The 27,929-nt window shown below is 48.2% G+C and overlaps 1 protein-coding gene across 1 annotated transcript; it reads right to left on the bottom strand.

Moving 5' to 3' along the window:
* LOC119388960 (carbonic anhydrase 1) lies at positions 1 to 27,929 on the bottom strand. The gene is made up of 6 exons (XM_049415313.1): positions 27,833 to 27,929; positions 25,137 to 25,316; positions 23,766 to 23,896; positions 7,629 to 7,721; positions 611 to 841; positions 1 to 120 (listed from the first exon to the last, which is right to left on the bottom strand). Exons 1-6 carry the CDS (start codon positions 27,927 to 27,929, stop codon positions 1 to 3), a joined length of 852 nt encoding a protein of 283 aa, XP_049271270.1.

Raw genomic sequence — 27,929 nt, forward strand, 5'->3', positions numbered from 1 at the left:
TTACGGAAAATTTCTGTAGACGTGGCGTCCGTTTAGTGGCATGCTTGGCCGAAAGTTGTTCACGAGGCGCAGAGTTCCGTTGGGAGTGCGTTCAGCTTGTAGATGACGGAATACTTCCAGCTGGAATGAAGAAAAACCAATGGCTCATAAAAGCTGGCATTCTAACAGCGGAAAGTTGGTACTTTTGTCTGGAAAGTTGGTACTTCTGTCTGTCTCCAGACTGGTCTGGAGCAGCCAGTCGGCTGCTTCAGCCGCAGTGTTTTGCAAAAATATTCAGAGAACGACGCCGTAATGCTACCAAACATATTCGTACCGCATGCTGGGCCCATCTGCTGTAATTGAAGCATGAACGGAAGCTTGTAGCTTGCGCAAGGTAGCAGCTGCGGTCGGCGCCAGCGTCCACAGCCACGCGCTCGACCGCTCTACACAAGTGTGAATCCGACTGTACATATCGGTCTCTTCTCGCCGTTCGATTTGGTGGAGTTTGTTCGTTTGTCTCGTGCAAAAATGATCAAATGTGTATGGGGACAGCTAGTTCTATTGGACCCTACATTCCCATCGGTGTGGAATATTTAAAGGAAGAAATGTTGAAAAATATCTTGCCACTCACCTGTGATTCGCTTATTTTCTCGTAGTTCTTGAGTACAGCCCAGATGACCGCCTCGGCACAGGGTGGCGTTGTGAGAGAGCCTCGGTAGAAATAGGAAAACGACGGCTTCTGCGGGAGCAGGTCTGCGAGTGATGCGAGCTGAGACAGCCTCCCTCTCCTTTCGACTCGTTCATTCATCTGACGAAGGGTTTTGACGACATTGCCTAGTGCCCGGTTCTCGCGTGCTTCGACCTGAAAGCAGTGCCGATATTGAGCCTTAGGAAAAGCGTTGCGGTGAGGTTTTCGTTGTAAACGGGGACATTCGGTTTCCTTCCTCCATGCCGGGAAGTGGACCTTCCTCCACGTGCTTCGCAGCGCAACACTTCAGCTTCTACACGCGACAACGACGACCATGTATTCATGTCTAGAAAACAGTGAAGTGTGGCGACGTGAAAGGACAATGGACCTCGTTAAAGGATCAGATTGCCGTATCACAAACGGCTGATCGCCGACAAGCCCACGATCGAGAGAGCATGAACTATTGGAAAATCGCGCATATCCATGGGTCGGCAGAAAATGTGGAGCTCACTCAGACTCAGACTCACGGCTCTATCTGAGCCTGAGTTAGTCTGAGTGAGTCGACTCATGAGTCCGTTAGCACATAGAGAGAGAAACAGAGAGAGAGCAGAGGAAGGCAGGGAGGTTAACTACAAGTTTGTATCCGGTATGCTACCCTGCACTGGGGCTGGGTATAGGGGGTTTAAAGCGAGAGAGAGAAAATAAATATTAAGGAAAAAAAACAATCACAACCACACACATACACACAAGAGTGTTCCGCCCAGAGGCGCTCTGACAGGCCAGTGGATCGCAGGAAGGCTAGTAGTGCTTGTAAAGCCTTCTTCTGCGACGTTATGTCCGGACGATGGCGTAGTAGTCTTTCTTCTGATAGAGGCTGGTCGTCTAACTCACTCACTCACTCACTGAGACTGAGATCGAGCCGTGAGTCTGAGTTAGTTCGGGTGAGTAATATTTCGTTGAGTTCCAGTCCGAGTAAGTCCGGTTCACTCAGTCACTCAGACTGAGATCGAGCCGTGAGTCTGAGTTACTTCAGACCACTCAGACTCACTCAACAAATATATTTTGCGCTTGGGGCTCACTCGGACTCAGGCTCACTGAAGTTTTTCTCAACCGGACTCACTCGGACTCACTGAAATTTTTCATAACCGGACTCACTCGGACTAGAACTCAACGAAGTATTACTCACTCACTCATGATCGAGGCCCGTGTACTTAGATTTAGGTGCATGTCAAAGAACCCCAGGTGGCCGAAATTTCCGAGCCCTCGACTACGGCATCTCTCATAATCATTTCGTGGTTTTGGGACGTTAAACCCCAGATATTATTATTATTATTATTATTATTATTATTATTATTATTATTATTATTATTATTATTATTATTATTATTATTATTATTATTATTATTATTATTGTTGTTGTTGTTGTTGTTGTTGTTAGATTTTCTCGCTTTTAATTCCCTACAGTAGCACAATAGTATTGCCAATTCCTGTGGTAACGTCTTAGATCTGTATATTTCTAATAATCAACCTATCGAAGTATCACTCTCTCACATCTCTCTTGTTCGTCCTGACAAATTTCACCCACCACTCAAACTAACACTCTGTATTTCACCAGAAAAACCAAGCTTTCCCAGAAAAATCGACAAAACGCCCAGATTTGCCTTCAAGCGAGGTGACAACGTTGGCTTGTACCATGACTTGTCCACCACACATTGGTCACTGGTAACTGACAAACCCAATGTTGATGATCAAGTCGATCAGTTTACGGAGCTTATCTTGACCAGCATGCGCAAGTTCATTCCCCAGTATACACCTCATCATTGTAAATATCCCTCCTGGTTCTCATCAGAACCTATAAGTGCACTGAAACATAAAGATCGTGCACACAGGAAGTATAAACGTTCTGCATCAACTCAATTGAAGGAAGAATTCTGTCGTTTTCGTACTCTTTGTAAACGCCTTTATAAACGGGATCACAGTCTATATATTTCATTTTTAGAAAAAAGCGCTTCTGACAGGCCGGCTGAGTTTTGGAAGTATGTGCGCAAACGGTCGAGCAAAAGTGGCGAGTCCTTCAGGATACTGGACCCACATGGAGTAGAAGTTCATGCCGTTGCTGACTGTTTTGCCATGCATTTTTCATCTGTCTATAAGTCTCCAGCCTCTGTAGCTAGTAACGGTCGACAGGTTAAGGCAGTTGGCACAGCTGGTGCTGTGTCGCTAGATGAAGATTCCATTTCAGAATGCATTAAGCGCTTGAAGCCATCCTTTTCAGCTGGCCCAGATGGCATCCCCTCTGCCATACTAAAAGCATATGGCAGTATACTTGTCCCAGTATTGACTGCCATATTTAATAAGTGTCTGCATGCTTCAACGTTTCCTAGCATGTGGGAAACTGCTCGTGTTTTCCCAGTGTTTAAGTCTGGCTGTAAAAGTGACGTCTCGAACTACCGCCCTATTTCCCTTCTTTGTGCCGCATCCAAAATCTTTGAGCTTGCTCTTCACAAAATATTGTCTTTTGATGTAAAAAATTCATTGATTGTGAATCAGAATGGGTTTCTCGCTGGCCGCTCAACTGTCACTAATCTTGCCAGTTTCATGATGCAAGTCTCCACGCCTATTTCGCAGAGAGGACAGGTTGGCGCTATTTACTGTGACCTTAGCAAAGCTTTTGATGTTGTCAGCCATTCGCTGCTTGTGGATAAACTTGCACACTTTGATGTTGATTCTTCAATTGTGGATCTCCTCCATAGCTATCTTCTGGATAGATTATGTTACGTTGCCGTTAATGGCCAAACGTCCTCTTTGTATAAAGCTACTAGTGGGGTTCCTCAAGGGTCGGTACTGGGCCCACACCTATTTTTAATTTATGTTAATGATGTTTCTTCTGTCATTCGGAATTCTTCTTTGCTTTTGTATGCCGATGACATAAAGATATTTAAGGAAATTCATTCAGTTATCGATTGTCGCTTGCTGCAATCTGATTTGTGTTCTTTTTCTGAATGGTGCAGGAGCAATAACCTCTCCCTAAATATTTCAAAAACCAAGGTAATGAGTTTCACTCGAAAAACATCTAGTGTGCCATTTTTATATTCTGTCAATTCTGTGTCGTTGTGTAAGGTATGTGAGATCAATGATCTAGGTGTTCTTTTTGATAGCACCTTACACTTTTCGGCTCACGTTAAGCGTGTTGCTTTGCGGGGTATTCGCACCCTAGGCTGTGTTTGCAGAATGGCTAGAGAATTCCGTTCTCCTGTGCCCTTCCGAAAATTGTACACCGCGCTATGTCTTCCTCAACTAGAGTATGCATCTGTGATCTGGAATGGCATTCCTAATTCCAGCAGCAACGCCATTGAGCGAGTCCAGAAAAAATTCCTAAGCATTTACAACCATCGTTTCGCTAGAAATGACTCTGGATCTCGTTCTAACGCTGCTGGATTATTATCATTGCCATCACTTTGCTGCCGACGAAATCGCGCTGATCTGTTATTTCTTTGCAAGCTTGTGCATGGTATCATATCCTGCCCTGTACTGCTCAACTGTCTTAATTTCCGAATTCCACGTAAGCTGACCAGAGAGAATAGACCTTTTCATGTAACCGCCTGCTTCTGTGAACATTCGACCATTGGCAGGATACAACGTCTTTACAATGCTTACTTTGTGGAGCTCGATGTTTTTCACAGCTCCCAGTCGTTGTTCTGCTCCGAGCTTTGCACTGTACTTACATAGCCTTGTACACTGTTGATATTTTTTTTCTGCCTGCGCATAGTTGGATATGTGCAATTTTGTAACGTTTTTTATCCCTGATATTTTATTATGAATGTTCCTTTGTTTTTTTTTGTTTTTTTTTCGTGCGCCAGTACAAAGACCTTACGGTTGTTCCTGGGCACATTAAATAAACGTTTGATTTGATTTGATTTGATTATTATTATTATTATTCGTTAGACGGAAAGACCTAGAAACTATCGAAGAATCGATCTGGCTAGAAATCAACCTTGAGCGCCGTGAAAAATTGTTGATTGGATGCTTCTATTTACCGCCCAGCATTTCCCTTGCCTCGTTTCACGATGTCATGTCTTCTATTGAACTTGTGATATCTTCTCATAGTGGGCACAGAATTATTGTTCTTGGGGATTTCAATGCACCTGGAATTGACTGGAGCACGCTTACCTTTTCTCATTACAATCACTTCTCAGAGAAAAAGTGCAGCCTGCTCTTGGACTTTCTGGCGTTTAATTCCCTACTGCAACATAATTCAGTCGTCAATTCCAGTGGCAACGTCTTAGACCTGTGTGTGTCAAACGATCAACCCCTTGAAGTTTCCCGCTCCAACATCTCTCTTGTACGTCCGGACAAATTCCACCCACCACTTAACGTAAGATTATATGCATCAGCCGAAACAACGAGCTACAGCAGTTACGTAAACAAATCTCCAAGATTTGCGTTCAAGCGAGGTGATTACACGGGCCTCTATCGTCACTTGTCCACCGTTGAGTGGTCACAGGTTACTGACAAACCTAATGTTGATGACCAGGTTGATCGGTTTACGGAGCTTGTACTGAGCAGCATGCTTGATTTTATTCCCCAGTATACACCTAAACAACGTAAATATCCCCACTGGTTCTCATCTGAACTTATCAGTGCACTGAAGCATAAAGATCACGCACACAGGAAATCTAAATTTTCTCCATCCAGCGAGTGGAAGGAAGAGTTCAGCTTTTTTCGAACTCTCTCTAAACGCCTATATAAACAGGATCATAGTTCGTACATTTAATTCTTAGAAAAAGGCGCCTCTGACAGGCCGGCTGAGTTTTGGAAGTATGTACGTAAACGGCCTAGCAAAAGCGGAGATTCCTTCAGACTACTAGACTCAAATGGGGTAGAAGTGCATGCCGTCGCTGACTCTTTTGCCACACATTTCTCATCCGTTTATAAGGCCTCAGACTCTAAGACAACAGCCCAAGGCAGTTAGCTCATCCAGTGCTTTGTCGCTGGATGAAAATCTTATCAGCGAATGCATTAAGCGCTTAAAACCATCCTTATCATGTGGCCCAAATGGCATCCCCTCCGCCATACTGAATGCTTATGGTAGTATATTTGTCCCGGTACTGACTACGATATTCAATAACTGCCTGGACACTTCCACATTTCCTAGCATGTGGAACACTGCTCGTGTTTTCCCAGCATTTAAGTCGGGCTCTAAGACAGATGTTTCTAATTATCGCCCGATTTCTCTACTATGTACCACATCAAAGATCTTAGAACTGGCTCTTCACAAAATATTGTCTTTTAGTGTGAAAAACTCATTGATTCCAAATCAACATGGTTTTCTTGATGGCCGCTCAACTACCACAAATCTTGCTAGTTTCATGACGCAGATCTCCACAACTATTTCTCAGAGAGGACAGGTTGACGTAATTTACTGTGACCTGAGCAAGGCTTTTGACGTAGTCAGCCACACACTGATTATGGTTAAACTTGCGAACTTTGACGTTGACTTGTCGATTGTGAATCTCTTGCACAGCTATCTGCTCAATAGATCTTGTTATGTTGCCGTAAATGGCCAAACCTCTTCTTTGTATACAGTGACTAGCGGGTCCCTCAAGGGTCGGTATTAGGCCCACTCCTATTTTTAATTTACGTTAATAATGTTTCTTTTGCCATTCGTAATTCTTCTTTCCTCTTGTATGCCGATGACATCAAGATATTTAAGGAAATTCATTCAGTTAGCGACTGTCGCTTGCTGCAGTCAGATTTGTGTTCTTTTTCCGAATGGTGCAGCGGCAATAACCTTTCTCTAAATACCTCGAAGAAAAAATTCATGTCTATCACTCGCAAAACATCTAGCGTGTCATTTCAATACTCTGTCAATTCTGTGCCGTTATGCAATGTTTATGAAATCAGTTATCTTGGTGTTGTTGTTGACAGCGCGCTAAACTTTTCTTCTCACGTTAAGCGTGCTGCTATGCGGGGCCTTCGTTCTCTCGGATGTGTTTGTAGAATATCTCGAGAATTCAGGTCTCCCATGGCCCTACAGAAATTGTACACGGCAATATGTCTTCCACTACTTGAGTATGCGTCCGTGATATGGAATGGCATTGCTCAATCCAGCGGTAACCCCGTTGAACGAGTCCAGAAAAAATTCCTCAGCATATATAGCCATCGCTTCGCTAAAAATGACTCTGGATCTAGTTCAAATACTGCTGAATCATTATCACTGCCATCACTTCACCGCTGACGAAATCGTACTGATCACTTATTTCTTTACAAGCTAGGCGACGGTATCATATCCTGCCCTGTACGTCTCAATTGTGTTAATTTTCGAATTCCGCGTAAGTTAACCAGAGAGAACAGACCGTTTCATGTACCCGCCTGCTTCTTCCAACACTCTACCGTTCACAGAATACAAAGTCTTTATAATATTAATTTTCTTGATCTTGACGTTTTTCATAGTCCACAATCATTGTTTTTATCCGAGCTTTGCACCGTTTTGACATAGTATGGCACAATGTACAAAGTCTTCCCTTCTCCGTCTTTCCGCATAGCTGTATATGTGCAATCTAATTTTTTATTCGCCTTCAATGTTTCTCATATTGTCTTATTTTGCTGCTCCGCTTTTGTGTTCATTTCTCTTTGTCTACGTGTTTTTGCTCTTTTTATTTCTGAAGACTGTCTGTATTGTATTGTTTATTTTTATTGATTTTTTTGCGTGCGCCTGCACAAAGACCTCACGGTTGTTCCTGGGCACGTTAAATAATTGATTGATTGATTGATTGATTGATTGATTGATTGATTGATTGATTGATTGATTGATTGATTATTAATATTATGTCCGAAAACACCAGACTCATTGGGCTGCTCATTTGGCCGTATTTATATTGTATTTGCTAAGGTATTATAGTACCTCTCCAGGTAAACTACACCGTACCGAAATTGCGGAGGCTGCAAGTCAAAATCTTACCTTGAAGAGAACAGCAACAACTAGGAGGCCATCACGGTGATTGTATGCCTCTTCTGTGCTGGCGTATGCAGTGTTGATGTGTACCAGGTGCATCTAAAATAACACGCACAAAGATGCAGGGAGTGTGGTAAGACGGGTGCGAGCATTAATGAACACGAACAACTATACTCGGTTACAGCCTAAAAAAAATTTGCAGTGGCTTAGCTCGGCGATGCCAGGATATACATAGCGTTAGCAAAGGTTCAGCTGATTATTCTTAGCTTTCCATATTGTCTAGGATTATTAGCCCTTTTCTGTTCATTCTTCGTACGCTGAACCGCTAATTGCCAGGCAACTACTTCGGGATCCGATGAGATAAGCTTCTCGGCTCTTCTGCGCCGTTGAGCAGCATTTGCGCTCTCCTTCTCCATGGCGTTACCCACCTGCAAACGCCAGTCAGAGGCGCTATCAAGCGGCTCCAGCTCAGTGTCAGACGGCGACTGCACAGCCAAGGAGAATAGCTGCGCGCGCGCTGGCACCAATACGTCTGCCAAGGCTACGACGTCACTCCTCTGGAAAGCGCAGACCGGCGGCGGCGAGTCGTGCGCGGCGGTGGCGGAGTCAGCGCGCGCGCCGGCGCCAGTTGGTCTGCCGCTGCTACGACGCCGCTCGTCTAGAACGCACAGACAAGCAGCGGCGAGCCGCGCACGGCGGTAGCGGAGAGCGCGTGAGATGCCGGCTGCGGTGAGCCAGCTGTGTGACATCACTGATCCTCGCGCATGCGCAGCACGGCTCATGACGAGCCACGCGAAATCGGCTCCGGCTAGGCAAGTGTAGCTAACGCTACAAAATAAAATGCCAGCTCCGTCCACGGCCGCCTCTGTCCTTCCCACACAGAGTTTGCATAAATGTTCCCTCTAATAGCGCTTACTCATTCTCGTGAAATCACACCCTTCTCGAGAGTTTCAGATAACTTACTTCCCATAAAAGCCCACGTTTGTATAGGTTGTTTTAAGACAGAAACTTGAACGTCATGGGGAATTTCGTCAGGGATTTTGGGATAGCTACTCAGCTGAACTTAATGTTTTTGGTTGCAACGACGGACCATTAGTTCCTAAAGGGACCCTCTGACACTTTTTCCGACCTCATTGTTTTACATTTTTTTTTACTTGAGGGTTGCTAGACTGAAGGCTGAACAGATTAGTGAAGAACGGCAGCGATAGGGGCACGCAGTCCGAAGTTATTCAGCCTAGAACACTGAAAATACAATAAAATGGAGGCCTACCCTCAACTTAATTTTCGCGGGGTCGCCTGACCACGTTTCGCTTGCCCTGTCACGTTTGATCGCGCCCCAATGAAATGAACTGAAATATCCTACGTACGGGAAGCTTGCATACAATGTTGCCCCTTCTTTCCAACGTAATGATGAAGCCGTTGCGATAGTAACAAACAATGTGGTGCATGAAGAGTGAACTGGGGCCGCATTTTCAAAAGGCGACGATCGCCAAAGTATCGCCTTTGGTGCGCGCTGGTTGGCTATTGACCAAAACAGGAAAAGTGAGGGCGCCATCTAGTACTTCCGTCGACGTGACGGTGCTCTACGGCGCTCTTGCAATGCCTGGAATAAACGAACACACCTTATCACCGTCGGTTGGTGGTGAAGAGTAGCATTTCAGTGACCTAGGCGGTAGCTTCTAGTATTCAATCCTTGGTGGATGTACGCAGCATTTTTTGCGCTGAAGCTTTCATCGAGCATTAGATTGGGGTGTTATTAGTACTCGTTCTTTGCCAGCGCCTGTTTTTTCGTGGTTTGAACCAAGGTATATGTAAACTGGTAGCGTAACTTCCGTAGAAGCCCACGTGTCAAGCCGGCGGCTAGTTGTTGCAACAGTCGCCATCTATGTGAGGAGGGGACAAACAGAATTAAAAAAAAGAAAAAGATGACGTCACAACCGGAAGCGGAAATGACGTCACGTTTTAACGCGATGGCGCGAAATTATGAAATTTTTTGACAGGGCGCCGCTTCTTACTTTTTTTTTATAGCTGCACGTTCTTTTTCTTATCACTATGACGGCTCCATATTGGAAGCCTGCAAGATAACGGGAAGACGACAAAGACAGATTTGATAAATAAGGTGTATTTTATTGGTGAAATATTGCAGTTGAACAGGATATTACCCCAAAATATATAACACAGAAATCAGAAGTAGCATAATAATTCAACGTGCACACAAACCTTGCACACGTGTAGCTCTTGCATTCGTAGACAGCGCAGCGTTTCTTCGCGTAGCATGGCGCACTCATCGTCCCGAAGGGCGACAGCACGCCGGCCGTGCGCTGGCAAACCACAGTCACTGAAACGGTTCCCGATGGCTGCGATGGGCTATATTACCTTCTGCCAAGTACCACGACTAGAAAACAACGCTTATGCGAGGAAATCACCTACGGACGACAGGCACAAACCTACTGCGCAAAAACGAGCGACGCCATTTGCATCTGAAAATGCGCAAAACCGTTGGCCCATGTTACCAGACTGCCTGCATGTGCCCGCTGTTTCTGAAAATAAACGAAAAAAATTGGCCACTCAACCACATACCCAATACTAAAGTTTGATTAAAGTAATCTACTAATTCAGTTCGTGACAAATAATATTAAAACTAATGAAAATAAACGTTTAATTAATTTTTTTGTTTTCATTATTTGTCCCACCCTCACCTAGTAGCGCTTTAATCGTCACGCGGGTGTTGATGTTTGTCGCAATAGGTTTCCGATCACTTTTCGTTCAGACTTTCGCGACCTATTTAGATTGACCTTGGTTTGAACGTCCCACGAACATGAACCGTGCGTTGCTTGCGTGGCTTATCGCGAGCCGGCAGCATGCTGAGATGTTGAGTCTCAACATCTCAGCATGCTGCCGGCTCGCGACCGGTGGTATCCAAAATAAGAGGCACAAAGAAGCAGGGAGTGTGGTAAGACAGGCGCGAGGATTAATGCACAGGAGGTTAAAATAAAATATGTTGGAGCGGAGGAGGCGCCCACACCTGAAGCCGAGCGCCGCCATTTTGCCATAGGCAGAAAGCGCACCTTCCGCAACGCATGTTGCAGAGGTCGCATAGATGTTCCAGCCGATCTCTGGCGTGGTGGCGTCCGGGCGTTGTTGGGCGCATCGTGCGTTGCGTACGGCTATATAAATCGAGCGAAAAGGTACTCTGGAACGAAGTTTCAGTTGTAAGCAGAACATTTCAAGCTTGATGGAAACTTGTCTATATGCCGGAACACATGCCGACAGGTCGCAGTCTGTCACTAATTTCACATGTGACGGTCGTTCTTTTTTTCCTACGGTTTATTAAGGACCCAAATGGTCGAAGCACGTCGGGGGAGGCTGCTCGACGGTAAGTCTGGAAGCCAAAAGACGGCGATCACATGTTAGAGGCACTTCTCGCGGAATTGCTTCGACCGAACTAGGCTGTGACCCGGGAGTTGTCCGACTGTACTTGACGCATTTGTAAAACACTTGCTAAAACACAGTAATGCACATTCTTCTGCTTGTTGATACCACTGGTGCGGAGCGCGAATAGGAAAAGGACGCACCGTTTGCTATTCGTTTAGAGACGCTTAGCGACGCTTGCGAGATGCTGTGCGTCCAGCGTGTGCTCGTCTGTTCTCCACGCGCTTTTGCTGCGTGAGTTTTGCACAAACTCGACGAAGGTTAGCAGTTTCTACATCGTCTTCGCTCTCCAGTAAAATTCTGACAGCAAAAGTAGCCGTGTGTGATCACGGCCGGACGCTTTACAGCGCACGCGTGTTTTACCTGCAGTCCGCCCGCGTTCTCCTGCAGCGCAGCTGTAAATTGCGCCTGCAACTGATGGAACGTCACCGCGTCGTCTGCCAGCGCGCGCTGAACGACTGGATTGCACCCCGCTCCACTGTCGATCTCCACGGTGGCGCGGTGGCGTGAACTCGTGTCGTGGCCGGCCCAGCAGAACATGCGGCACCGCACGCGTAGTGCCCAGACGAACGTACGGCACCGCACGAGTGCGCAGAATACGCCACGAGTGCCGCCAGCCGAAGAAGCCATTAGTCGGGCTATGTCAGGCGTCGGTGGCTGTGTTCCAATTACAGTGGCTAGCCACTGTAGTTCCAATACTCACCGTAGATGGCTAAATAGACAGCTAAGTGGACAGCGGCCATCTTAAGTCCCATTCCAGTTCTCGCGTAGCCGGCAAAATAGACAGCTTCGAGAAAGACAAAAACGATGCAGGCTACTTTGCTGTCCAAACAAGATGGCGGCTCAGCGCAATGCTCGCGTAGCTCGGATCTCGCCGGTATGGTCGTCTGTACACCAGTAGGCGCTTTTCCAGGCGTTCAATGTAAGCTACGTTAATTTTTTCATAGGTTTGAACACGAAAGAGGCTAAAGAAAGAACATTTACGTTTGTTTTACTTAGCTTTCTCTTCTCGACGCTAGGTGGCATCACGTCGCGTAGACGTCTTCTAGACGCGTTCCATTTGTCGGACAAGATGACCTCGATGCTGTCTTCTAAAGGCCGTTTCACATGACACAAAACAGAGCGATTTTCAGGCTGCGAATTCGCTCGCAGTGAAAAAAAAGGCCGATCGCTCTCGCCGCAGCGGTCAGCGGCGAGCGACCAACATGTTGGAAATTTTTCGCTCTGTTCGCAGCGGCGGAGCGATTTTCCAGTCGAGACCCGTCGAAATTGTGCCGACCCGGCCGAGCCGTCGAAATTGCGCCAACGAGTTTGTTTTGGTTATGGCCGTTGTTGCGTATTTTCAAGTGAATTTAGATTGTAAAGTGTTTTAAATGACAAGACAGGCGTTCTCTTCGCTACCGGTGATAAAAATTTAAGAATATCGTAACACACAGATTGTTACATTACATTCGAAAATTGTGCAGTGTCTGCCACGAACAACGGCAGCAAGCAACTTTGCGCGCCGCGCCAGTCGCAGAGCGAAAATCGCAGACCATTCGCGGTCCATGTGAAACGAAACCGTTATTAGCGGCGGTTGCGAATAGAGCGAACCGAGCGATTTCCTTCGCTGCAATCGCGGCATGTGAAACAGCCTTAAGCTATCAGCGTACACTGTCTACGATGCTGTCCAGAATTGGAACACAGCCGGTGTCCGCACACCTCTCCGCTCTCACTCCCTCTCCCCATAGCAACAGCTGCGGGCGCGCGCTTATCCTCACCCCTAGCAACCGGAGCAGGTGGAGCGGGCGGAGTGGGGGAGAATGAGTGGAGAGGAGGAGCGCGCTCTGGCGTGTGAGGGCGCTCGCATCGCGGGAGCTCCTGCAATGCCACCTAGAAAAAAAATTCAGGCCTGCTCACTGCCGCCGTGACGTCACGCGTCTTGACCGAGCGAGCGAACGCGCGGGAGACAGTGAAGCCATTGCCACTATCGTCTCCTATGAAATGATAAAGCGTTCGCGGCTAGTTTTACATGCGTAACAGCTTTATTTTGCCTTTTGCGTCGGGATTGGCGCTGGCTTAAGGAATGTGTTACGCTTTAGAGTCTTTGGTGATTGGTCTGTAAGCGACTTATTATCCCACTTAAAAAATAAGGAAAGATTGTGCGCTATCGAAAATGTGACCGATTTATAAATGCGAAGGTTGATGGTCCCGAAAAGTGACGAAATAAATAAGGCAAGTTTGATTCATACTTCATTCTACACACACACACACGCACACACGTCACACTGTCCATAAGATGCGCAGAAACTGTTCCTATTTATTTGGTAAACTGAGAAAAATTGTCGGCACTGCGTCCAGAGGTCCAGAGTCAGCCGAGTAGCCCCCATGGGAGCTACTACTGTCCTGCCGGTTCTTGGATCGGTGTACTTGGTAGTCGTCCTTAAGTGTTCTGGTTTGAAATCGAGCTCACACACCTGAAAACCATTTAAGAAAGCGGTTTATCACAGGGTTTCCGCTCCACTGTGATCCTTATTTCCTCAGTTACAAAACAACAAAATCTATGAGGTGTCTACAGGCATCTCGATTCGGCTGACTTGCAGCAGTACACATTTCAAGGAAACAAATTAGGCGAAGGTGCTGGCGAGACTGGCGCATAATTATAATACCGCAAAAAGTGGTCGGAGCACCGTTCAGAAATACTATGTATACAAAACAGATGCACGACGCCACGCACCGCCACTGCTTATCGTTTTTCAGTCAAAAGAAGCCTGCGGTGCTAAGCGAAAATAGCGAAATGTTTACCGACCCTGAAGGAAAAAAACGCCTCTTCTGAGAATATACTCTCACACGCGTTTATTGCTCCATTTTTATGAGTTCGGGGTGCGAGCAGCGGAACGCAAAACGCATCTCTCGCACCGCTTGTGAGGTCGCTTGATTGGAGCATGAAGGTGCGTCTACTTCGTTTCGCCGTCGTTTAGCAGCCAAACTCACCGCGTCTCGGCAGGACGCGCTCGTCAAAAACGGGAAATCTATGCACTCTCTAGAGACGCTACATCATCGCAGGGGTGAGCGTCTGCGACGCTCAGCTAAATGTGCCTTATGTAAAGGCTTACTCTAACAAGTCAGAAGTGCACACGGCATTATTTTATTCGAAATAACTGAACGTGTGGTGCCTTTAAAACATCTGAAAAGCAAGTAGCATAGACTACACATACCTTTGAATCACGGAGAGAATGCATATCGATGTCATCCCGATGAACGGCACGCTCTCATTTCTCTTTTTGGTCGCCTTGGGAGAATGAAACCACTGGAACCTTCGGTACATCGCCAATATCGGCGACACTTGGACCCACAGCACTGCTCCATTGGGAGAGCTCGCAGGTGTACAACATTCCGTGAACGAGCACATCACATCACCACGCAGCACTTCACAAACGCAGACCACGGTCTTCAAGCAGATGCCAAAAGAAACACCAGTATACCACGGCAGGCTTCGTCAGGCTTAGCAATCCTGCTCTCTCGAACGGCGTGAGCATGCATGCGCACGTCTACTCAGCAGGAGACGAGGGTCAAAAATGACTGACGTCAGGGGCCATGCCCGGAGTAGTGAGCAGGCCTGAAAATATTCTAGAGGGCGCTGGCTCCTGCGTGTGTGGAAAGAACGTAGGAAAGGGTAGGTGCAGTGCTTCGCCGCTCCTTCTCTCGCCGTTCGCTCTCTCTCCTCCCTGCGCCACCGCCTCAATGCAGTGCGTTTGAAACGCGTTTGTAGCGTTTGTGCTGCCTTGGCAGCCTGAAAACAGCGCGTTCTAAACGCGTTTGTGCTGCATTAAAGGCGGTGGCAACATCCCTGAGGTGATTACGAACGCACGTAGGAAGCGTTCGTTGAAAGAGGCGCCCAAAGGGAGACACTTTGCGCGTCGATGTGTCCAGCTTTGCGCCATTAGAATTACTACGCCGTGTACTCTCGGCGAAAGAAATGCATTCGCATTTCCTCACGATTCCCTTCGGGGAGGTGAGGGCATTTTTTAGGGGCGAAGCTCCCTAAAGCGGCACCCGTTCGTCCCCGTCGTAGTGCGTAACCAGTCTTAACGCTGGTACCAGATCTTGATCTCCAAGGTGGTGCCGGTGGGAGATTTCTCCTGTGCGTTGTTGAACAATAAAAAATTCGCAGCGTGCGCGTTAACTAAAAGCCGAATTCTTCTGTCTCTCATTCCCCATGAGCAGCCATTGGCATGTTCCAGAAGGAAACGTTAGTAGTAGAAGTGTAAGTGTTAGCTAAAAGCCGACTTCTTCTGTCTCTCATTCCCATTAGCAGCCATTGTTTACCTCCAAGGTAGTGCCTGGTGAGATTTCTCCTGTGCGTGATTAAACAATAAAAAATTTGTTCAAAACGCCGTTCATTGGTGAACTAAACCAACGAAAGACGCCAGATATTTTCTAAAAGCAAAACGAAAAGACGCCAGATGTTTCTAAAGCAAAACGAAAAGACGCCAGCTGCTTAACAAAAGACGCCAGATGTAATTCCGAAAGACGGAATTTCAGGCACTCCTTCGCGAGCTGCATGTATGGAGACATATCGCACTCATTTCCACTGCGTCTCGTGCACTTCCGCAATTGCGTTCATTTTTAGCCTTGCCGGAAGCTCCACTAGCAATACACTGCGGAGTATCGAGTAGTGTTATACGGGCCTTTTATCACCTCAGCGGCCACTTTTTTCGTGGCTTCCTTGACTCCGGCATTGCGACCCACGTCGCTCAGATTCACGAGGTATCGTTGCCATCCCCCAACATTTTTTTCTGTCCTGTTTCTCATCTTTCAATTTTGGCTATAAGGGTTCTGCGCGTTTGTGTACATGTGGAATGGAAGGATACTGAGAAGAGCAATCTTTAGAAATACAGCATAACACATTTGCGAAGGTGTCTTTCCTAAAGTAAAGCTTCTAAAACACTAGACACGCGTAAATCCGTGACGCATTGGTACACTAAAAGGGCCGTGTGCGCCTTTCTTCGGACTAAAGTTATAACGGTTTCCAGGTTGAGTCATGGTCATAGGCGTGCCCACAGGGCGGGGCAGCAGGAGGGGGGTTGGGGCTCCCTAATCAATCAAGGGTGTCGCCAAGTCTTCCCCGTGCATTCTGCTAAGTTGGACCTGTCGCGTTGGTGTTTAATGTTCTGAGTTATTGCCACGCAGGTTTTTAGGAGCGAAGCTCCTTAAGGCGGCACCCGTTCGTCCCTCGTAATCGTCGTCATCGTAGTAGTCCGTAACAAGTCTTACGCTTTGACCTCCAAGGTGGTGCCGGTGGGAGATTTCTCCTGTGCGTTGTTGAACAATAAAAAATTCGCAGCGTGCGCGTTAACTAAAAGCCGAATTCTTCTGTCTCTCATTCCCCATTAGCAGCCATTGGCATGTTCCAGTAGGAAACGTTAGTAGAAGTAGAAGTGTAAGTGTTAGCTAAAAGCCGACTTCTTCTGTCTCTCATTCCCATTAGCAGCCATTGTTTACCTCCAAGGTAGTGCCTGGTGAGATTTCTCCTGTGCGTGATTAAACAATAAAAATTTTGTTCAAAACGCCGTTGATTGATGAAATAAACCAACGAAAGACGCCAGATGTTTTGTAAAGCAGAACGAAAGAACGCCAGATGTTTTTCTTAAAGTGTAGTAGTAGTAGTTGTATGTAGCCACCTCGCCCGATCGTCAACGGGCGAGGTGGACCGGCAACGGCGCGAGGACCCTGCCGTACGAGAGTTAAATCACACTAAAAGACATACTTTGCGGGCGTACACTCTAGTGAGCTTTCAACTTTTCGTCTTAATGTACATGATAAAGAAATTATTTCTACGAAAAACGCAAGGCACACCTTGAGCAATATATTTGGTTTTGGGACGCTAAATGGAACCATGAGGCGATGCGAAGCCGGAGCACTTGCACGATCGCGTTCCGTTGGCTTTCGTTGGGCATGCTACCGACCTCGCGTCGTGGAACGCGCGTCCTGTCTTCCCTCTAGCCTTGCCTTTAATTCGCACAGGGCGAGCGGGGAATGCGGTCGCTCTTTCGCTCGGGAGCGGACTTCTTCCTTGCATTTCACCGATCACAAGTGATAATGAAGGGACCACGTAAACCAACAGTACAATAAAAGTTTGATGTTTAATATATACACGATGTTTCACACTCTTTATATTATGTACTGGGCGCATTTCACGGAAGAGTTTCACGGTTTACAGATGATTCCCTCCGTAGCTTCGCCCCACTCATCATCATTCACCCCGTGGATATGCTGTGATTTTTTTACCATACTGGGGGCCCAGTGCCACATAAGTTGCACTGCAAGACCTACTTACGTGTAACTCCGGAAAGGCAGTGACTACAGACAGGCCGTTGTCAGAAGCACGTCCCCTCGTCATTTTGATTTTTGCGAACATTGTGAAGCTTCTCACTTGCGGACTTGACCAACTCCGGGAGGGTGTGCTGCAGTGAATCTCCCCCCCCCCCCTGCAACTGCTCGCAGAAGTATCGCGGGCTATGTCAGGTCTACTCGCAAAAAAAGGCATGTTTCACATTCGGCGCCTTGGCTACAAGTGGCGCTCTAACAATGCCAGGCTGACACGTAAATAAATATCCATTAAAGTAGACGAGGGAATGATCGCGCCATTAATTAGTAGAGCATCATACGTTTATGCGAACGTTATACGCTTGGTACACGTTCGGAACCTTCCGACGGCAAGCTTTGTTTCCGTCAACTTTAATTCCTCTCCATTTGTGCCATAGCTACTCCGCTACAGTGAAGAACTACAAATGACGACCCCTATGCCTTTGTCCGTTGGCTTTTAATTAGGTGCTGATGAACGAAAAAATTGGACCATCTCCCCGAAGGGAACGCTGATGGGACGCGAAGCAGCATCGTTGCGCACGGGTGGCGTCGTGGGTTGAACGGCGCTAACGCGGGTGCTGCGGTGAGCGCTGGAAGATTCGTTTGAAGGGAAACTCGGTGTAGCGTTTACTGGTGTAAACGTTTGTTTGAAACGCAGGCACGGGAGGCGAGCGGGCGTTGGAGCGGGCAGCTGCGGGTGCTCCGGCGGGTGAGGGAGAGAGTGACGTACGCGCGCACCTGCGAGGGAAGCGTGCGAGGGGTGCGTGAGGTCAACGCCCAGCTGCGGCGTGACCTACTTGGCACCGCTCCAACACCTGCGCCGAGGGAAGCGCGTTGCCTCGCGTTTGTGCGGACGGACGGACAGCGTTACACAGGCTAGTCAAAGAGCTGCTACGCATCTAAAAAACTTCGACCATCTCCCCGAAGGGAACCCTGATGGGATGCGAAGCAGCAGCGGTGCGCACGGCGTTGACCCGGTTGAAACGGGCGTCAACACGGGTGCTGGAAGAACGGTTTGAAGCGAAACTCGGTGTAGCGTTTACTCGAGTAAACGTTTGTTTGAAACGCAAAGACACGGGAGGCGGGTTGGGTTTCGTGTAAGTTTCATTAAAGCGTTTGGCAAGACTTCGTCGACGTTGTTTCTTCAGAGTCGAGACACGGGCGCTGGACCGGAGCCGGCGCGCGTTTCGCCTTGACTACCACGGGTGAAGCGAGAGAGAAGTGACACGTTCAGAGGTGTTGCGAGCGGGCGGAGCAGCCGGCAGCTGCGGGCGCTACGGCGAGCATGCTGCGGGTGAGGGAGAGAGTGATGTCAGCGCGCACCTGCGAGGGAAGCGTGCGAGGGGAGCGTGACGTCAACGCAAAGCTGTGGCGTGACCTACTTGGCAACGCTCCAACACCTACGGCGACGGGAACGCGTCGCGGCGCATTCGTACGGACGCACGTAACGTACGGCGTACGTGAGTCAAAGAGCTGCTTCGCATCTAAAACATATTGCTTTACATTAGATACCGCTGACGTCACGCCAGTTTCAGTACAGAGCAGCCGCTGTCGTGCCAGCAACACTACAAATTCGCTGCCGAAGCCATCGCGTGAATTGGGCTTGGTTTAGTAAACGACAGATTGAGCGAAGGTATTTGCGGCGCGTCGCTCGTCGCCGTCGCGCAGATTTTCGCGCATATGGTGTTTGGCATTTTTCAGATTAAGTGAGAGGACCAGCGGTGTGGTGGCGTAGCAGTCTAAAAGAATGCGAAAATGACCCTTCGCGCTGCAGATCTTCGCGACATGACATTACCGCCTGGCTTCGGTCCAGGTACAACCACATCCAGCAGTACCGATGGTTTAAGTTTGCAGAAATCAAATGCAGCGGAATTAACGTTGCGCTTTTAAAGAACAGCCCGCGTGCCGCCAGAAATCAAGTTTTACAGAGTATCCCCGAAATCCTGGTCTCTGGCGAAAATTGAGACGATTGCCGTCTTATGAGTTCCGCCAGAATTATCCGTTCCGTTTGCATCTATCCGGAACCGTTACTAGAACTGCGTTATTTTCATGCCACAGATTATCGAATTAAATGGGGCCAGGGTGAAGTAAAGCGGCATGGTTGTATTTCCTTTTATATCTTTTATTCGCCATTACAGGAAGGACGAAGGTTAAAAAAGCTTATGGTCGTAAATATTAAGCAGAGTGTAAGTACATACTACAGGCTACGAACAAAGGAATCAGACTACAAAAATTACACCATCTCCCGCTAAAGGGGACCATGAGGCGATGCGAAGCCGGAGCACTTGCACGATCGCGTTCCGTTGGCGTTCGTTGGGCATGCTACCGACCTCGCGTCGTGGAACGCGAAGAGGGACGCTACGCGCGTCGTATCTTCCATCTAGCCTGGCCGTTAATTCTCACAGGGCGAGCGGGGAACGCGGTCGACAGGCGGGCGAGAGGGGGCAGCGTGGGAGAGGAGAGAGAAGCGGAGGGGACGCGCATGCGCTCGAGCTCATCGCGGCGTTGCGCAGGAGAGAATTTCGGCATGTCTAGCCCGCGTTTCAGAGGAAGAGTGGAAAGGGGGAGGGGGAGAGGGGAAGGGGAGAGGTGAAGTGGAGAGGGGGAGTGGAGAGGGAAAGTGGAGAGGGAATGTGGAGAGGGGGAGGGGAGAGGGACAGTGGAGAGGGTGAGTGGAGAGGAGGTGTGCGGAGAGGGTATGCACATGCGCAGTAAGGGTGGTCACGCCGCACACCACCACCACCACCACCACCACCGGATTGAGCTCCGCCTTAAGATACTTCGCATCTAAAAACGGTCGGTTGGTTTAAGAAGTGTATATTCCGAAATCGACTCAGCCTATGAGAGCAGCCGCATTGTGGAGGGCTTCGACCACCGGGAGTTCTTTAACATGCGCTGACATGGCAGAGTACACAGGCCTCTAGCATATCGCCTCCATCGAAGTGCGAGCGCCGCGGCCGGAACTGGACCCAGGTCTTTCGTTTCAGCAATCGAGTACCGTAACCACAGAATCACCGCGGTGGCTCGAATCAAGATACAAACCTTTGATCGATTCCCCTTCTATCGTTCAGGCAAAAGAGAGGACACATGGAAAAACATGGTTGATCCCTCCGTCATAGGAATGGGAATAACACGAAAGTAAAGGGTGCCCTTACAGAAGTAACTGAATGTTTACTGTACATTGATATAAGAGAGTTTGCACAATGTATATTGATGTCTGGCAGCTAATGGCACCTTTTAACGTGTATGCACCCACTTTAATGATTGGTGGTACATCTCCATCCCGACGACTAACGTCCATGATAAATGATTAAACAAACCCTTGTGGTAGCTGTAGTAGTTAACGGTAAAAGCGTAATCAGAGAACGAGGTGTGATAGCCAGAAGAGCGTCGTATATTAGACGCAGAACTTGGTCGCCGTCCCGCGGTATGTTAAAAGGTGATTGAACACCACGGCCGCACTAGAGGGAAACGCAAAGCGCGTCGTGCCGCCCCGGTAGACCGGCCGCGATTTTTCTCGGGGCGTGCGCGTGAGCGCGGAGTTAGAGCCAGGTGAGGCAGGCGCGCGTCGCAGAGCCATTTTAAGTGCGAATGCACTTTATAAGCGACCCTGAATCCGCCGTCCCATAGCAACGGCGCGAGGAGCGGAGAGGAGCGTCTGTAGCAACGGCGCAGCGACGTCACGCCCCACGTGACTGCGCGCGCTCCGCCCTCCGCTCCGTGGCTGCGCGCGCCCCGCGCATTGCCTGTGGTGATGAAGGCCGGCGGCGAGACGCCGAACGAAAGCGTGCGAAGTACAGTGTAGTGCGAAGCGAGCCGAGCACCCCGAAGCCGATCTGGCGCGGGGACGCGCGATGCGTGAGCGAGCGCGGGCCCTCGAATTCGATCGGCCGGACGCGCGCTTCAAGCGAGACTTTCTGGACCGCAGCTTCGGATATAGCTGCGCGGTGTGCGATCGACTGTGGTTCGACAACAACCTGAGCCCCATCTCGGGCGTGCGCAACGCCGCCAACAAGTTGAACGCGTTGCGGGTTCTTTGGAACGAGTTCGGAAGACAGATCATCATCATCAGTAAAAGTGTTTTTGCACTTAAAAACGGCCAGACCTCCGTGGGTCGGCTGGCGCGTGCTCTCTCGCTGCCGTCTCCTTCGCTCGGCTCTGCAGTTTAGTCGCGCGCGCCCCCTCATAGCATCACCCCGTGCTTCGCACTTCCTCATACTCCCCTTCGGGGAAATGCGGGTTTTTTGGTTTGTATTAGCGTGATGCTATGAGCGAGGCCGACGCTTTTACGACGCTTGGGCGAAGGTCGGCACCTCGCGGTGTGTAAGGCATTGGCAAAATTGAACTTCTATCGAAAACGCGCCGAATGGGACGGACGTGTAACGCGTTGAAGGTGCTAATGGCGGAGGCCACAGTAATGACGAATTACTTTACCTGACCGCTCCCAGAGGGCAACACCACCTCGCCGACTGGGAGAGTGGTAGATATAAAAGGCGCATTTGTAAAGCCCCTAGAGTCTGTGACCGTGGCGCAGTGGATAGCGTGCCCGGCAGCTGTTGTTGCGGACCGAGCGGTCATGGGTTCAATACCCGTTGGCGGAACCTTTTTTTTCTTTGCGATCTGATCGTGTAAATTTTTCGACATCATTTCCGTGACGGAAATGCGTCAGCGAAGTCTTGGTGGACCCCGGCATAAAACACTTTCGTGTTAAAAATGCGCGTTTCACACTACGCAAATCTGTGTGTTGTTAAATGTGCTTTTATAGCAGAGCTGTTATGATCGAGGTCTGCCGTGCGTCGTAGATAGAAAATGATCATCATCATGAACCGGCACGCGCTAAATCACCGTCGAAGCGATCGGTACAGATGGTTAACAAGAGACGCTGAAACGTGCGGCGCCTAATCGGTGTTGGCCGTCCGTATGTTCCCTTGTTAATTTTTAGTGGATCAGTGTGGTTAGTAGCAGGATTTGCCCAATTTCTGTGGTATATACGCGCTAGAAGAGTTTTACAGCAGAGCTATTACGGTCGAGGTTTGCCTGCAGGTATAGAAAGAAAGGAATAGAAAGGAACATACAAAAAAAAAAACAGATAAAAAAAGGAGAGCAAGCCCATACTCTGTTCCAGAAGTTCCGTGCAGCAGAGCCAAGGCTACACGACCCTCGAGCGCAGGTTGTTGCGAAGCGAGATGTAGTGCCCCATATACGTAGCCCGTTGTTTGTCCTCATGACTTTTGCAAGCGGTCTCGTCGGAGGATTTTTACTTGAAGGCTTCTCTGCGTGTTGTAGCTGTGATTTGTATGACGATTTTGTCGCATTTTCTGTATAAAACACTTTTTGTGGCTCCATGATACTGAAGAAAGAGTTCTTGCTTGTACGTGTTAAACATGCAAATGACGAAAGAAATAACGCTGTTGTGGCTCGTATGTGTTATTATTTTACTTATAAAGTACGAAGGAATGGTCCGACACTGTCTAAACTTTTATGAGTAGTCCGCACAGCCCGAGCGTCCACAGCGCCGCGAGGACCCAGTCTTGGGTTGTGATTAGTCCGCGGTGGCAGATTTGGTCACTCCTTAGTCAAAATGGCGGCGCCTGGTTCACCCGTGCGATATCGGGCAAGTATCTCGAAGACGCGCGCTTTTACGGTGCCGAGGAGAATATTTAACCGCTTTCACAATTACAGCTCATCTCACTGCGCAGTTGCACAGTGTCCCGAGACGCCCTTGCCGCTTTCGCTGCAGCGCTCGCCGCTAGCAGACGACAGGGCGCGGAAGGATACACTTAGATGTGCTCGCCCTCCTGATTGGTTGAGAAGGCCTGTAGCTTCCACAGTGCTGCACAGAACTTCTGGAACAGAGTATAGCCATGTATAGTGTAGTATGGCAAGGAGTCGGTAAAAGCCTAGCCAAGCAAGACCAGCTAGGTGCCCCCCAGCTCTGCTGTGACCCAGCCTAGAGCGACTTAGTGCCAGCTGCGTTAATGTTTTTTTCCTGCGTACCCAACAAGCCAATTTAGCCCCCTTTATCGACTTCTTTTTTCGCTATGAAGCTGCGATTCTAAAGCTCTTGCCAAAGTGATGTCCGCGCCAATAAGCCAGCAGGACGAAGCTGGCGACACAGCGTGAGAAGGCAGCACGTGAAGCGAGAAGAGCAAGATAGTTTGTGATTGCTTCTGGATGTGCGAAACCTCCATTTTTTTTCTTCCCGAGCCCCCTATAGTCTGATGACCATTATGGCATTCCATATCTCATAATACAGAATCTGCAACCAATTCAACCATGAGGAACTTGAAATGGAAGCGCTTGCTAACCTAGGTTGCGACACAGCAATCGCAGCTTCCAACCAGAATTTATCGCAAGACTTACCTCCAAGGCGAATGATTTACCATCGACACGATGCTCGCTGCCTGCACTGGATTTGTCTCCCCAGTGGAAGTGCAACTGTTTGAATTTGTAGACGCCGGGCAGACCATCTAAAGTTAGAGCTGCTTTGCTTCCTTTCCGTCGGCGTGACCGTCACTGTTATTGTGAAAAAAAAGGTTTAGCAGTGCACGGGAGTAAATAAGGCGGTGTATAACATAATTGTTGAGGTTAAACCTCCCAAAACCACGATATGAACATGAGGGCCGGCGTAGTGGAGGGCTCCGGCAATTTCGACCACCTGGGGTCCTTTAACGGGCGCTTAAACCTGAAGTAAATGGGCCTGAAGCATTTTCACTCCATACAAAATGCAGGCGCGGCCGGGATTGGATCCCGCGACCAGCAATCGAGCACCACAACTCGTAGACCACCTGGCGTCTGTTGTGAGGTGGTGTAATAAAAACATCTCTCATGCTCATTTCTAAACCATCGGCGTGCACAATCTGGCTCAGTGACCAGCGACAAAGGTGTGATTCTCTGACAGTTATCTTTTTTGTCGTCCGGCAGGTAATATCGCTTAGCCAGCGATCTACTAGCCGAGTCATATTTCCAGACATCAGTACAAGTGTACTTAAAGATATCTATAGGCTTAGCTATTCGCTCAGAATAATCATTGAATAAATACAACCCAGCGCGAAGGTTATTTGTTAACCTCCAACAGAAAGTAAATTTCATGTCCTAGTACAAGTTCACAATGATTTGAAGAACTTTGAGAGAGAGAGAGAGAGAGAAGAAGAGGATGGATCAACTATCGCACCACTTGGCATAACAAAAAGAAGCCCCTGGGTATCCTAGCTGATGCCACCCTCCTTGATTCCAGAAACGCTTCCCTTTCACAATCTCCCTCTCGTGCGAACAACTCGTGTTGTGACCTATGATAAAGGGCCAGCTTTGAACTTCTTTAAAGCAAAGGCCAAAAGTTGGACTGCAATCCCTCACACCTACGTCGCTGCCGCACTTATATTCCCCAATAGCTGTTCTAAATATGCTAATATTCTCACTGCCCGCAAGAGCTACTGTTAAAAATGCCTTCTTACGATCGATGCAACTCAGCTGCAAGACGCACCACACATAGGCGTGCGCAGGGTTCCCAACCAGGGGGGGGGGGGGGCGAAGGTTCATCGCAGCCTCCCCAGCCTCCCCCCCCCCCCTTGTAAGTCAATGTACGAGGCAGATTTTGCGCCTCCCCTCTCTCTTAGATGACCAGGGGGTCAATGCATGGGGCAGATTTTGCGCCCCTCCCCTCTTCGGTTATTAGGGGGGGGCGGCCGCCCCCCCCCCCCCCCCCCCTGTGGGCACGCCTATGGCACCACATACCTGTGTGCCCGTCGTTTTCAACGATGACATCCCGCAAAGCTTCACTGTAGTGCATATAGTTTATCGGGCCCAGCGAACTGTCGAAAATAGTTGCACTTGTACTGATATCGATTGGTGACTGGTAGGAGCCGTCGCACTGATTCTTCGTGTCCATTCGCAGTTTAGCCCACTCTGCAATGCCTGTTTAGAGCGGTTTTGTAAGCGAGAAGTTTTGACAATAGCGGAACAAGGATTCGTGTTTCTGAACGTGAAACTCGTCGATGAATCTGAAGGTCATATACACCTAAAGCGAAAGTATGCTGTGTAATGGTACAGCGATAGAAGACAACATATTGGGAAAATGTAGCAAAGTTACTTATCACGGGAATGAAAGATCTTTTTTAGAAACAACGACCTAATGCGCTACGCAATAACAAGGCCGGCCGGGCTTCAGAGCACTTGGTTAACTTACCGTGACAGCTCTATTTTCTCCACAATGAAGACCACCCTTTTAATAATAATTTTTTTTCAATTTATTTTTCCTGTTTTGTTCAAATGATTTACTTCATAAAATACGGCGACCAAAGCTCAGATCTAGCGATGTCTGATAGCTCAGAAGCTTTACTATTTAACAGTTAAACATTAAAGAGCGCGTAAATATGGAACAAATACCCGAAATGCAGTTTTAATGGTGAAATCGTACAGAAAAAAAGAATAGACACGTAGGTTCTGAATTCATAATTCTCTTTGTGATAGACTTCCTTTCCATTAGTGAACAAGCATATATGAAGTCGAGGGTTTCACGAAAGCTCGTCTCGTCGGCTTAAAACTTTGGGGAAAATTTTGAACAGGCGCCGACAAAGGTGAAGATACATTTACTGACGTTTCGGCTCGTTGTGAACAAGGTTCGCGTGTGGGAGCCGAAACGTCAGTAAAAGAATACGGAGCCATTCCCATAGTGTTGAAGTGGGAGCACGCGCAGCTTGGCGTCTGCGTGCCTGACCTACATTTTTTTTACCCCTTTCTTTCTACCGCATTGCGCAATGTGCCCTCCCAACAGCAGAGGGCAGCACAGGAAAATGAAAGAGGCGGATTGTACCTTCACCGAAGTGCTTACCAGAGCAACACTTCTCTTTCTACAGACGAAAACGACGGTCATGCGTGAAACAATGAAATCCAACAATGAAAGGCAGCACTGGAGTACGGTAACGTGAAACTACAGCTGACCTCGATAAAAATAGCACATTTACATATCTGAAGCCGTCTGATCGCCGGGATCGAAAGCATCACGTTACTGAAGAACGGCGCGTACACATACGCATATGACGTGCGCACCTTCGACGGCCTATTCGTGCACACCGGAGTTTCCGTACACTCGCCGGCGCCGGGTTTTTCGTAAACCAAGCCGCCGCCAACCCCCCCCCCCCCCCCGAAATGTACAACTTAAAGAAGCTTCGCTTAATTGCGGAGGCATTCCATGGACTCTGTGACGGAGGGTGACGAGCGAAGCTGTTGATCACACTACACAGAGGTGACACAGAATTTCGGACCATCGACGGCAACTAAATCCGATATGTCTGTACAGAAAGCCCCTCTTGAATTTTGCGTATTGTCTTTAAAAATTTCAACTTGTGCAGCTTGCGCAGTTTGCCGTGACAGGCGTTGTTTTGTTGGACTTACCGCTTGCGCTTGGCGTTTCGTGCACATTGTCACTTGGTGTTTGCCGCCTCTGTGTTTCCTTCGTCATTTCTAGTCGACGAGTGCAGAACAGTGGGGTTTGCCCCATTTTAGTGGCACTTAAGTTTTCTCGCGCAAGCGACGGACGGACATGCCCCTAGCCATAAACAGATTCAGTATAATATATGGCTGCCCAGGCGGTGTATATTCAACGTTGTAGCCAATGTGTGCATACATTGCAGTATAACTACGAGAATCTTGCGAATATTTTATGCCTGTACTACCATTTATTGTCGCTGCGGGAAAACGTTTGTGTGATTTTATTGTTAAGCGCTTTGTGGATCTCTATTGTATATGCGCCAAGGTAGGAATGGCATTCGAAGATAATGGGAAGAGAAAAAAAGAAAGAAATGCGCACTTACCTTCTGCGCCATAATGCCAGGCTCCCACTGCATTGGAAGCCCGAAATAAGACTACATAGACACATGAAATCAAGAATGTCGACGTTAGAAGTTGTCGGAATAATAGATCTTTTTTTTTTTTGTAACGCGGAATCGCCGTCTCAGCAAGAGTAATGCGGCCAACTCAACGTTAACATGTACAGCCGTCAGCAAGCTTAACTCGAACGCTCCGAAGCGTGTCCTGAAACTGTTTGAATGAGGCCAGCGCCGCGTAGCTTTGGCTTCTGTTGCCGAGGTGTTAGCAATGCATGCCGACATACTATCCAAGCATACCGAAACATTATCTCGGCAACAGTGCCCAGGGCTTTACGGCTGGCATAAGTCAAACCAGTCCAGGTTTTAGTGATGCTAGATTTTAATACGAAGAAAAGAATAACGAAAGTATATTTAAAACGGCAGCTGCTTCCGTCTCGTGGCTTTTGAGATGTAAATATTTCAGGATGCATAACAATATGTTTTTATTATCGCACAGTACGTATGTTTTACCATCATAAGTACAACGCAATCATTGATGCATATATGAATGTCATGTTCGTCGTATTCACCGTATTGTCCCTTACAGGACACATCTACACTCACCGGCGTTGAGAACAATGACCCAGAGGCTACTCCATGCGACCACAGCCTTTCTTCCGGACGGCAACAGAGACACGGCCGAGAGGTCACTTCTCGCCAT

This window comes from Rhipicephalus sanguineus, chromosome 4 (genome assembly GCF_013339695.2).
Source record: "Rhipicephalus sanguineus isolate Rsan-2018 chromosome 4, BIME_Rsan_1.4, whole genome shotgun sequence".
NCBI lineage: Eukaryota > Metazoa > Arthropoda > Arachnida > Ixodida > Ixodidae > Rhipicephalus > Rhipicephalus sanguineus.

What these genes read in the sequence shown, in the direction of transcription:
- LOC119388960 (XM_049415313.1), bottom strand. Translation starts at nt 27,929, where the DNA reads ATGGCGAGAAGTGACCTCTCGGCCGTGTCTCTGTTGCCGTCCGGAAGA. An exon ending in GGTCATTGTTCTCAACGCCG is followed by an intron (nt 25,317 to 27,832) that starts GTGAGTGTAGAT and finishes CGCTCTAAACAG; the next exon opens with GCATTGCAGAGTGGGCTAAA. An exon ending in GTAAATCATTCGCCTTGGAG is followed by an intron (nt 7,722 to 23,765) that starts GTAAGTCTTGCG and finishes GTGTTATTTTAG; the next exon opens with ATGCACCTGGTACACATCAA.